This window comes from Nestor notabilis, unplaced genomic scaffold (assembly GCF_000696875.1).
Source record: "Nestor notabilis isolate BGI_N333 unplaced genomic scaffold, ASM69687v1 scaffold12925, whole genome shotgun sequence".
NCBI classification, from domain to species: Eukaryota; Metazoa; Chordata; class Aves; order Psittaciformes; family Psittacidae; genus Nestor; species Nestor notabilis.
The window spans coordinates 10681-23125 of NW_009927978.1; the positions used below are offsets into that span (position 1 = coordinate 10681).

Here is a 12445-nt window from a genome sequence, read left to right on the forward strand (position 1 = left end):
TGGGCTGCCACCGGGATGGCACTGGCTGCTCTGAGCTACTTCCTTCTGAAGTTGACAGGCTGTACTCATCTATCTTGTATTGCACTTGGCTGTGAGCCAAGATGAGGTTTTGTGTGCTCCTCCTCTGACTGAATGTTTCTGTTTCTTCTAAGTTAGGAGCATTAGAAACAGCCTGCATGGGTGATGGTTTTATAGCATGAAATCGATGATTGTCTGTTGAATGGTATGAGGATATGTGCTTTGAGAGTGGAGCCTGTTGAGAAGTTAGAGTGGGTAGGACAGAGGGAGTCTCACTCCACTGGTGTTCAGCAACAACTTCTGGAGCGTTCTCAAAACTGTGCCCAGGGTTTGTCTTCAGAAAAGCTGTTTTCCGGAGCAGTGTAGGACTCCATGTATAGTAGTAGCAGGTTAGGTGTACACGGGAGGTACAAATGACTGGAAGGAGATGGTATTCCATTATAGGCATACCGACCTGGTAGGCTGCTCTGCCTTGTCAAATTCTTGCAAAGCTGGTCCTGGAGCTCCACTTAAAGCAGGTTATGGAGTCATCAGGTCCTAGGGCTGCTGCTGCCTGCTCAGGACATAGAGCACAGCACCAAAAAATGTTTCTCATGATTTTAAGGGACCATGTGGTAAACGTGTAGTTAAGCAGTGGTATTTCTTTTTACTTCCTCAGAAAGCATGTATTATTTAGAAATTATAATGAGCCTGTACAGTGCATAAAATGCATGTGGACACCATCTCGTACCTGTGCAGTTCTCCAGGGCAATCATTAACGATGTGTTTTACCATTCAGTGACTTTCCTTTGTCTCGCTTAACAGACTTGCATGACTCTTGTATAGAAAAATACACATCTTTTCCCTAAGAAACAGGCAAGGATATCACTTAATGTCTTTTATATTTTGACTTTAAATTGCTTTTATTGTCAAATGAGTTCTTGTCTTATAAACTTGTCATACCTCTCCTTGAACGTCATTTTGTAGTTAATTTCTCTGTGAAAATACAGAGAAAGCATACTGGGCTTCTGAAATCTGACGGTAATATTTTCACATATTACTCTAAAGGATGAACCATTTCCTCCAGCTTAAAATATTAAGCCAGCATTGCTTCAGCTTGCTTTGCAAGGCTTAACTATATCTGCAGTTATGTAAGTTTCAGTTATGTGATATTTCATGGGCATCTATTTAAACATACAACTATTATTTTTAGTTGAAATATAGACTATATAAAGACTTAAAAGATGTGGGATCAAGGTGGACAACCTTGGCAGCAATGGCCTTTGAACCAACAGCAGTGGATGCAGTCATTTCAGCACCAGCAAGATCCAAGTAAGTATATGGAAAGCTTTGTGGATTCTTTTTTTTCTTTTTTTTTTTTTTTTTTTTTTTTTTAACCTGTTGTCGTTTGTATTTTTGCATCTTTGTTCAGAGCATGACTGATAGTTGCTTTTTTGTAGTTGCTCTCAAGATAATACATTTATGATGTTTTTCTGAGGAGCTAGAAAATTAGAAAACATCAATTCCAAATGGTTTGACATAGTTAATATTTAATATGCAAAGTACAGACAAGCAACCTGAGTTATCCTGTACAAATTATCAGCATTTTACCAATCATTCAGATTAACATTTAGACCTTTCGTACTTTTACAGAATCTGTATCCCTGTCAGTTACAGAATCTGTATTTCTGCCAGTTCTGTAGCCAAGCTGAATTGTTTATTTGAGGAAATCTGCTTTTTATTCAGTGCCTGTGTGGCAGAAATACTAATGCAGGTGTATACACAGAAGAATTCTTATTGGAAGATTAGTATGATATTTGTTTTAGGTTACAGCAGTGATGATCATGATCTCTTGTTTGGATTTTTTTCCCCCACCAAAAAAATAAACCCACCATTTTAAACAATAGAACAATATACCTGAAATTGAGAGTGAGGTGACAGTCATTCAAAGCATCAAGAGAAATACAGGAATAGATAGAAGAGAGCAGAGGTGTGTATTGGATACTCTGTTCAAGTGATCGGGCACACTGGTTTTGCATTGCTTTCTGTCACTTCAGTTTCTGTAACTTCACTAGAGAGATTTCCTGACATGGTAATGAGCAGAAGGTATACTAGTATCCTCATCTGAGAGTGCAACTTATTTACTTAGTGGAAGGAATGGTAGTAAAGAAAAAGTGGGGAGAGAACTATGCATTCCAGAAATTGGGGGTTATACAAAGACTATACATTGCAAAATGCAGTTTTCTAACTATGCATCTTTCTTAAACTTGAATTCAGAATTTGAGGCTATATATATATTTCTTTCTGATATCAAAATTAGATCACTTAGGTAAAAAGTGTATTGCTACCACCCATTCAGTGCTAATGTGAACCTAAGATAATCTGCCTTATGGCATTTTGCACATGTACAGAGAAACTCTACTTCAGCAAGTATGTACACTGACATTTGCTTTCAGTTTGTTTTACTCTACCCTGTGAGTATGTTTTAATGGTGCTCATGGTACTTGCTGAAGGTAAACGTTGACCACTTCTCTTGACCAGTGAGACATGTAATTGAGAAACATCTAAACTTCAGACATGTGAATGCTAACCTTTTAAATTTCCTCTGTTTATTTTAGGCCAGATTGACTGGGCTGCATTAGCTCAAGCATGGATTGCTCAGCGAGAAGCCTCAGGGCAACAGAGTGTAGTGGAACAACAAGGAATGATGCCAAACGGACAGGATATTTCAGGAATAGAGTCTGGTCCAAACAACCATAATAATTTTCAGGGGGATCCCAACTTCAACAGAATGTGGCAGCCAGGTTTGTCTTCCTTCACATTCATTCAGTATTTTATATAATGCAATTTTAATTTTGCCAGACACTTTTGGGTGTGAAAATGCCCTGTCCCTCAGGTTTCAGGATGCAGGACTACCAGTAGCATCGTAACTGAGTATCACAGCTGCTACTTCCCGGTCAAGTGTTCCACAAGATGTATAACAGTACAGACACAAAGGTCTGATAACACAGCTTGATAATCTCTATATAAAATAAATTGGTTTTATAATATACATATGCAAAAGATTTGTTCTCTCCCTTAATGTTGTGGAAAGATAACTGCAATTCACACTTTATTTCCCTGGGTTCTTATTCTTACATCTTGTTTTGTGTTTTGCTTATTGTCGCACTGCGAACCGTAGTGCTGAAGGCAACAGGGTGCCTCAGAATTAAAGAGCATGTGTTGCCCTCTCCTGTAGTGTAGTACCTGCTTCTTGTGTGATCTTGACATGTAGAATGAGTTCACAATGTAGCTTGCGGATGTTGGCTTTGGGTGTCTTAAAATGTTGAAAAACGAGATAAGCAAAATTTCGTCTGTAAAATGTGTTTTCATGCATTGGAATGGGCTTCCCAGGGAAGTGGTGGAATCACTGTCCTTGTAGGTGTTCAAAAACCGTGTAGATGAGGTCCTCAGTGACATGGTTTAGTGGTGAACTTGGCAGTCCTGGGGTAATAGTTGGACTTGATTATCTTAAAGGCCTTTTCCAACCTAGTTGATTCTATGATTCTCAGTTTCATATACTTAGTATATTCCATTTTTTACTTACATATCTGATTGTCATTTTCATAATTTTTCAGTTACTGTAAGATAAAGTTGATTGAATGCTTCTGTTAGTATCAGTTATTTTCAGTTCTATATAAGTTCCTCAAAACTTCAGTTTTGGCCAAAAATTCATTTTGTTTTTAAAACTTCATAAAATAATACTGGCAATAAGCATGGGGTAGAGATTGGCTATCTTCTGGTAAAAATTTTTCTGAAGTTGTTTTCTGAAAGGTTTGTTACCTCACCTTTCCATAATGCAATTGGAAATGCGTGAGCAAGGTAGTTAGTAAGCCTGTGTGCATGCCTTCTGTCATCTCCCTGCTCATGGCAGGGGGGTTGGAACTAGATGATTTTAAGGTCCTTTCCAACCCTAACTATTCTATGATTCTATGATCTTGGTGAAAACTGCACTTCACGCTTGGTTCTGTTAATGATTGAAAGAATAGCACCTCCAGTTTTCACTGTGACTATTCCCATTTGTTTAATTGCAGTGCTTCATAGAAGTAGGCTCTAAATATTCTTAGGTGTGCTTTACAAAAGGGAGTTAGCCATCAGGTTTCACGTAAGTTTCACCTACCTGCTCTGGGCTGTAAATTATTGTAGCTGTATGTAAGAATTAGAACTTTACTATGTGGCAGTACACAGCGTATTCGAGCAGTGTTTCTGTATAATAAGTAGAGGTTTTCACAGAAATACTATGTTATTATTGGACAACTTTGTTTTTCATACGATCCTGTGGTGTGAGTTCTTCATCCTATTCTTTGCCATCTCTAAGGTGAAAGAGATCTTAAACGGTATCTTTTGGAAACAGTCACAGAATGGTAAAAGTGAGGAAGACATTTTACTGATAATTATAAATGCTTGGTGCCCAAGCTCACACAGAAGATGCAGAACAGGGAAACAGCCTAGATCTGGAAGTGAGAAGAATGTAACACCTTTTTTGTAAACAGGAAACAACCTGCCGATGTATTTTTTATGATTGGGTTTATCATTCAAAGGTTACGCTGTTTTCCCAGTTTTCTGGGATGCTGATAAAGACCATGCTGATGAAAATACGACCTAGCTTCCCTTAATTTAGGCAATGTTATTCTTAATGTGTAAAAGCAGACAAACTAAATCATAGCATGCAAGGCTACCCAAAGTTTTCTTCACGTATTTACTCTATTTCTACAAAGCTTAATCTTTCTCCATATCCTTCCAAGTTTCTTTTTGGATCCAAAAGTCCTTTACATGCTACTAATAAAAAAACAAAATGGCACAAGTGAAAAGAGCACCTCTTATATGCGACTTGCAAGCTTTCAAGTCAGTTGACTTGAGGTAAATTTAGGGTTTAAATAGTGTCAAATGTTAGCATGCACATTTATGAACAATAATTTTTAGATAAAGGATTCTGTCCCTTAGAATACTTTACAAGTATTTAGACTTATTTCCTAGGAAGACAAAGCTTATGGCCACATGACCTATTAATTCATTCCTTAAACCCTTTTCACTCTGTTAGCCGGTTGTAACTTATGTTTAAGGGTTTATGACTGTAGCTTGTGCTAGAACCTCTGCTAAATATTGGAGAATCCAGGGAATCACTCATTATGAAGACACAAGACTTTGGAAAGCAGGTTTCAGTGGCTGTGCTGCTCAGAAAACCATTAGCTTTCCGTTATAGGTATAGCCTGTTATGTGAAGGGATAAAATAGCTCATTACTTAGAAAGTTGAAGTAGAGAAATTGAAGAAGTAAACTTCTTTTACAGTTTATACAATTTGTAAGTGCTATGGACTCAGTATCTCTGGAAATTTATAAAAACAAATTTACAGTGTGTCTGTGTCTATCCAGTTCTGCTCCTCAGCCTCTGGGTGTTAGTTCAGCTACAGCTATTTGTATTTCCTTCAGTTAGTTGAAGAAACTGTTGAGACAGTATAGTACAGTCTGTAGATTTCTGATTCTTCACAACTTCATCATCTGTGTTGCTTTGAGGAACCTTTTGAGCAGTACAAAAACATCGAGTGATTGGTGACTCATGAATTATACTAACTTGGTATTGATTTGTATTCTAAATCCTAAACAGAATGGGGAATGCCTCACCAGCCCCCTCACCCACCTCCAGATCAGCAGTGGATGACTCCAACCCCAGGTCAAATGGAAATCGTTCCTCCATCCGAAGACAGCAACAGTCAGGACAGTGGGGAATTTGCTCCCGACAACAGGCATATGTTTAACCAGAACAATCACAACTTTGGGGGACCTCCCGATAACTTTGCAATGGGGCCAGTGAACCAGTTTGACTATCAGGTGAAACATATTTGTTGCTTTAATATTGTAGGCGCGCAGAGTCCCTTCCGTGGATGTGTTCCTCTAATATCATCTAGCGGCGACTTTCATTCTTCAGTTCTACAAACATCTGCAGAATCTGTTATCTGCTAAGATACATTTTTACCAAATACTTTACAGAAGAGACTTTAGAGTTTTCAGTTCTGTTCTGAGGTGAAAGGGTGGGTTTTTTTTTTCTATACTAGTAATGAGAAATGGCTGTTGTCTGCAATATTAAAACGAATCACCATGTTCCAGTATAGAAATTAACATTATGTAGTTTTGTGGTTAAAAAAACCCCAATAAAATAAAACAGGAAGAAGAGGGGAAAAAAATATCTCAGAAATATATACTTAAAAACACTAGATAAGGTACCATAGGGAACAGTCCTACATTGCAGGGAGATAGACTGGATGATCCATTGAGCTTCTCCATATCTATCTACTGTGATTCTTTGAATAAACAATGGCATTTCTAAAAAATCCACATACACTTTTTTTCTTCATTCTGGCATATAAATTGCATAGCATAGTAAATCTGTAGGTGGTTTTAGCACTAACAATAGCAGGGGGCATCGCACAGATCTTGAAACACAAAGTTTTTGACCTCTTCCCTGTTTCCAGTATTTATTCCAATTGATATAAATGACCAGCTGTACCTGTTAAAACACCTACCTCCTGTTCATAAGTGGACAAGTGAAGATGGGTAGAAATGGGTGTTTATCTTCTGGCCTGCTTTTCTCTATTATTACTTCTCCTGTCCAGCTATATTGCTAGGAAATGAACCAGTAATTTTCAAATACACTAGTTTATTAAAATTTCCTTTGTTTACTATTGTGGGACCAACCCTTAAAATTAATTTTTCTAAATTCTACAGAAAATTTCCTTTGCAGTGAGTAACAGAAGGATGCTTGAGCTGAAATTGTAGTTGGAAGAGTGTTTCTAGCCCTAATGACTTAAATACACAGTGCAATATAATAACACCAGATTTGATGCTGTAACTGTCTTCCTAAACACTCTCCTCTTAAATAGTTTAATTAGGCATGTCTGGGCAGAAAATACTAGAACACTGCCCTCCCCCAATCAATGCTTCAAGACTTGGGACTTTTGGATTGTATACAGCTTCTTCAGTACCCAGGGGTCCCTATTAAACTTGCATAATGATGCAGTTAGTATTTTAATCAGCCATACTAGTAACAGCCATGAATGATTTCTGGAGAGTACACAGTGCAAATCTGTTTTGTAATAAAAGCTTGAACTTTCCATGTTTGTCCTCATGTTGTAGTTACAAGGCAAGACTGCTCCCATAGCTAGACTTTTAAATTTTGTATGCTCTTCATTTAACTGCATGCTCTGATGATAAGCTGGTAAGGAACTGCTGGAGATAGGTGGTGATTGTTGGGCCTAATATTTAGCACAATATGAGAGGTTGAAGCCCTTTCAGCTTTGTTAGGATACCTGCTTAAACCTAAGTTGACTCATTAAATGTTTAAGGAAAACTTGTTTCTCGGGGACCACAGAAAAAGAGATTGAATACTCTCGGTAGCCTAGAAATCGTGGATTTCTACTTGCATGGACTTGCACACATGCTGTATTTAGTGTTACCATGTGAAGAAAAATAAACTGCATTACTCTTTCAGCATGGGGCTGCTTTTGGTCCACCTCAAGGTGGCTTTCACCCACCTTATTGGCAGCCAGGACCACCAGGGCCACCAGGTCCACCAGCACCTTCTGCACCTCCTCAAAATCGAAGGGAAAGACCCTCATTCAGAGACCGACAGCGTTCACCTATCACTATGCCTGTGAAGCAGGAGCCTCCACAGATTGGTACATGTTAACCACTCCTTAATAAAAAACCATAAAAATTTGAAGAAATTGATTTTTTTTTTTTTTTTTACGTAGATGTATATAAAGTAAAAAAGAAGGGAAAGGAAAAGCTATTGTAAATGCTGTTTCTTTTTCTCCCCACAATCAGATGTGTGGCATTTTTGATTGGGGTGGAGGGTTTGTTTCTTTGGTTTTGCTTGGTTTGGTTTGGTTTATTGTTTTTCTTTTTTTGGGGGGAAAGGTTCTTTCATCTTACAGAACTGTAAACCTTGCTTATGTAGATGCTGTGAAGCGTAGAACTCTGCCTGCCTGGATTCGCGAGGGCCTGGAAAAGATGGAACGAGAAAAACAGAAAAAGCTGGAAAAAGAGAGGATGGAGCAGCAACGTTCACAGTTGTCTAAAAAAGAAAAAAAGGAAAGTGAGGAGGCTGAAGAAGGGGATGGCCCACGGTTACCTCAGAAAAGTAAATTTGTAAGTAGAAAGTGTTTGCTTTTTCCTCAGGTTTGTATCTCCTGAAAGTTATCAACTTTCTGGTCTTCTCAAAAGAGAGACTGTGTATTCCTGGTTATCTCTTTGTTTCTGTTGCTTAAAGTAAAGTTAAGCTGCTGCTCTGTAGATAATTACATGGTGTTTTGGAGTTGCTAATGCCTGAAGGTGAAAGTATATTATTTGATCTGTAGTAGCAAAGAGACAAGGATGAAGTTGGATTTGGGAACATACATGGTCTTTGAAGCAGCTGAACAAACTCAGATACATGTATTTGCTAAACTGAGCCCACTTAGAAAATCTTGCGTTGCCTTCATTTTAGCAGTTATCTCAGTTGTTTGCAGTTCTAAGTACCTCTCTGGCAGTGAACCGACATCTGTGTATTTTCTTACCTCCTGTGGGTAGAGAGGGACCTGCATGTTTGTTAGGGGAGAAATAGAGGTTTATGATAACTGTAATACAGATTTCAGTACAAAGTAAATCAAGTTGACTATCGTCAACAGAAACTCATGAGCTTGGCATCCAAGTTTTCCCTGAAATGTATGATGCTGTTCTTGTAGGACAGTGATGAGGAAGATGAAGATGCTGAGAACACAGAAGCCGTAAGCGTTGGGAAAACCAGCAGGAGTCCATCCCCAGCTCCTCAAGAGGAGCAAAGCGAACCAGAAATGACAGAAGAAGAAAAGGAGTATCAAATGGTATTAATAATGTAGTTCTCACTAAGTGTTTGTGTCTGTTTGCTCCTGTTTTCCAGGCATAGCAAAGTAAAATACATTTTTCTCTGCCTGATGTTGTCAGTAGAGGTATAGCACACATCATACAGTAAAGCTGAGTTATATTTGCATGTCTCTATAATGCTGTCTTTCTCAGATATACAAGGATATAGGTTATATATTTTATATTTAGCACAGTAGTGAAATAATGTAATGACTGTGATCTTTATGCACTGATCATTATTAATTCTGTAGTTTTGCTTAATTTGTCAAATTTCTGAAAACTTTTGATGATTAAATGCGCCTGTCTGAAATCTATGCTTAAACCTCAATTCCTGTGAAAGGGAATTTTAGAAATGTATTCTTGTAGGAAAGTCCTAGATGAGCAACAATTTTGCTATGTCTCCAGGAACTTACAAACTTCGTGCTTTGAAATCACAGTTGTATGTTAATTGTACAACTGAAACCTTGTTAATGAAAGCCCTGTATTTTTGCAAAGCACATGGCCAGACTGAGCAGCTTGGAGAACTAGCTCGCAACATTTTCAATTTTTGTAGGAAATATGTAATAATAAAATACTATATAAATTATCTCTGATGATATTTGCAGGATTTGGGTCAGTGAGGCAGCATACCAGACAGAAATGTGCTCTTTATTCTTTTTTGAACGATAAATGTGATCAGTCTAAGTACATTTCTGATTTACATATTTATTCTTGTATCATTTTTGAGATTAGGAGTCAAGGGTGTATAATACACAGGGATACGGTTCACAGTCAAAATACAAACTGTTCTGAAATTTTTGAAGTCAGGTCAAATTTAAATGGTTTCAGACCTATGTTTTAAAATCACATCTGCTGAAGTCATAAAATAACACATGCAGGAGAGTATTTTAACAGACATCAAAAGGAGAGTTTTATGGATATAATTTGAATGTAGCATTTATTCAAGATGTTTTGGCCTTTAATTGTAAGTACAATTTTCTTCAGATGATGCTGACAAAAATGCTGCTGACAGAGATTCTCCTAGATGTCACAAATGAAGAAATTTACTATGTGGCCAAAGATGTTCACCGTAAAGCAACTAAAGGTATGCCAGCTCTTTTTGGGTTTTTTGTTAGTTTCTTCAGTGAATATTCTATATTTGCATGTCTCTAGAACATTTAACCTCCATAGTTATTCTCCAAGAACAATTTTAGTATAATGCATCCAACTTGGTAGAGTTCAAATCCAGTAATCATGTATTGTTCTGTGCAGTGTATTGTGAGTTACTTCAGTTACTCCATTTCTTTCATACAATTCATTTTAGATAAAATGGTACCTGTGTGTCAATGGCTTTTGAGTTGTAGCTGTTTCTTAATGCTATCATCTTTATCTCAAGTTCTTAGCTGTTCAGAAGTGAAAAGAGACAACCTTTGAGTCCTCAATTAGCAATTAATTTCCTTTCACTATTAACACATATTGTACTTGCATAACAGATTTCTTTAACATAACTGAGTAATCTAAATATGTAACTACTGAAACTTGAAAATGATGTGCAGATGCTGTAACTTGGAAAGTGATTTATGAGTATATATTTGTGTCTTTTTTTCTGTTCACTGTTAATTTGCAGTTAGGTTCTAAATCTTCGTGGTCAGAAAATCTAGAAGTGGTTTTAAATGGATGATGCGTTTTTAATGTTTCTTCTCTCCCTCCAAAGAACAGCAATAGTAGTAGATTTAACAATACCATAGACTCATGACTATGAAATCGTGGCTATTTGTGTTAACATGTTGTTCCTGTTGTTGATGTGATACAAAGCTCCTGCAAAACAGCTGGCACAGTCCAGTGCACTGGCTTCCCTCACTGGACTCGGTAAGTATGTTCCTTATTTTTGAGAGGGCTTAAAGGGGGAGTTTCACTCTTGCCTTGCGTTTCTAGAATTGCATTTTGAATTTTAATTGCCCAGGAGTATGGGTCACTTTCTGATAACTTTATCAGCACCTTTGTTTGTTCCACAGGTGATCCTAATGATATAAGTGGGATGGTTTTTGGAGTAAAGGACTAGTCAGTGTGAGTTAGTGTATGAGAATCTTGCCTTAATTTTGAAAATACATAAAAACTTCAGATAAATTCACTTTTCAAAGTATGAGTGTTTCAGAAGCATACTGCAGTCTTCAGAGAGAGGAATACTGTTTGTATTTTTTTCCTATTTTGATCCATCCAAACAAGAAGGGAAAGTTGATAGATTAATGTGAAAGTCTAGGAATAAAAATACTATCTTTGGTATTATTATTTTACTGAAAAGCTACATAAACACAAAACCTCCCATATCATATATTGCCAGAAACAACACAGGAAAAAGAAATCCCAGCTTGAGACACAACAGCAAAAGATCTTTCCCAACATCCTTTTTATCATCTAAAATGTACTGTAGCAGTGTCAGTGATCAGTTATGTGTTCGTAACTTGCAATTCTGATTAATTAGGTCGAGTGTTATCATCACAATTATTCACGTTTTAAAACTAAGCCAATAAAGATCGTAAGAACCTCAGACTGAAAGAAAGTAAAATATCTCCGTGTGTCAGATGTTTAAATTGACTTTATCTTATCTTTCTTATCAGTCCAGTAGTTATTACTATCTCTAGGGGAGAAGAAAGTCCATTTCTGTTCCATCTCCATACCTGTCAAAGTGCAGTGTTTTCTAAATCAATGTAGGAAAATTGATATGGCATTCAGAATTTCTGTAGCCTTGGACTACGGAGGCGGCTGAAGTACTTTCAGAGGTGTCTTCTGGGAGAGGTCCCAGGCATTTTCTGTCCGGTTGCTGATACAGAGGCAGGCACTGTTACGATCTCCACAGGGAGCGTTTTTGCTCTTCCATGCAATGGAAAAAGTACCATGATCACAGTGGTTGCCTGCTGAAAATAGACGTTCCAGAAGGAGTAGAACCAGACAGTGAGCATCAATGCAGATATGGGGGCCTTGATCACAGCAGTCAAACACCATTGGCACTTACCAGAATAAAGTGACTTCATCAGAGAAGAGGAAGTGGAGGAAGGGCAATGTTACTCTCCTCTTTGCCCCACAGAAATTTTAGGAACAAAGCTTAATCTTTCCTCGTGATAGACTGGACTTTATGCACGCAGGTGGACTGGGTGGTTATGGATCAGGAGACAGTGAAGATGAGAGGAGTGACAGAGGCTCTGAATCATCTGATACTGATGATGAGGAATTACGACACAGAATCAGGCAAAAACAGGAAGCATTTTGGAGAAAAGAGAGAGAACAGCAACTACTGCTAGAAAAACAGCTAGAAGGTAATTCATATGATGTCTTCTTACTGTACTGCTTACATATACATATGCTACATATACTGCTGTATATGGAGTTTACTACTTAGAGAAAATGCATTGTAGGCCAAAAAATATGAAAACAAATTTAGAAATAATGTTCTTTAAAAAGTTTTCACAAAAAAAGATGTTTGAGCTACTTAATCAAAATGGGGTGTGCTGCTTTTCTTTATAATAAGAAAAAAATCCATGCAGTGTTTCCCATAA

The 12445-nt window shown here is 37.5% G+C and overlaps 1 protein-coding gene across 1 annotated transcript; it reads left to right on the forward strand.

The window, feature by feature from the left end:
- Positions 1–983: 983 nt before the first annotated feature.
- PNISR (PNN-interacting serine/arginine-rich protein) lies at positions 984–12205 on the forward strand (the record flags this gene model as incomplete). Its single annotated transcript, XM_010014306.1, has 9 exons — positions 984–1329; positions 2616–2801; positions 5641–5864; positions 7522–7708; positions 7990–8180; positions 8756–8893; positions 9897–9996; positions 10707–10760; positions 12035–12205. Coding segments are annotated over exons 1-9 (1339 nt in total), but the record flags the coding sequence as incomplete, so codon positions are not given.
- Positions 12206–12445: the final 240 nt, after the last annotated feature.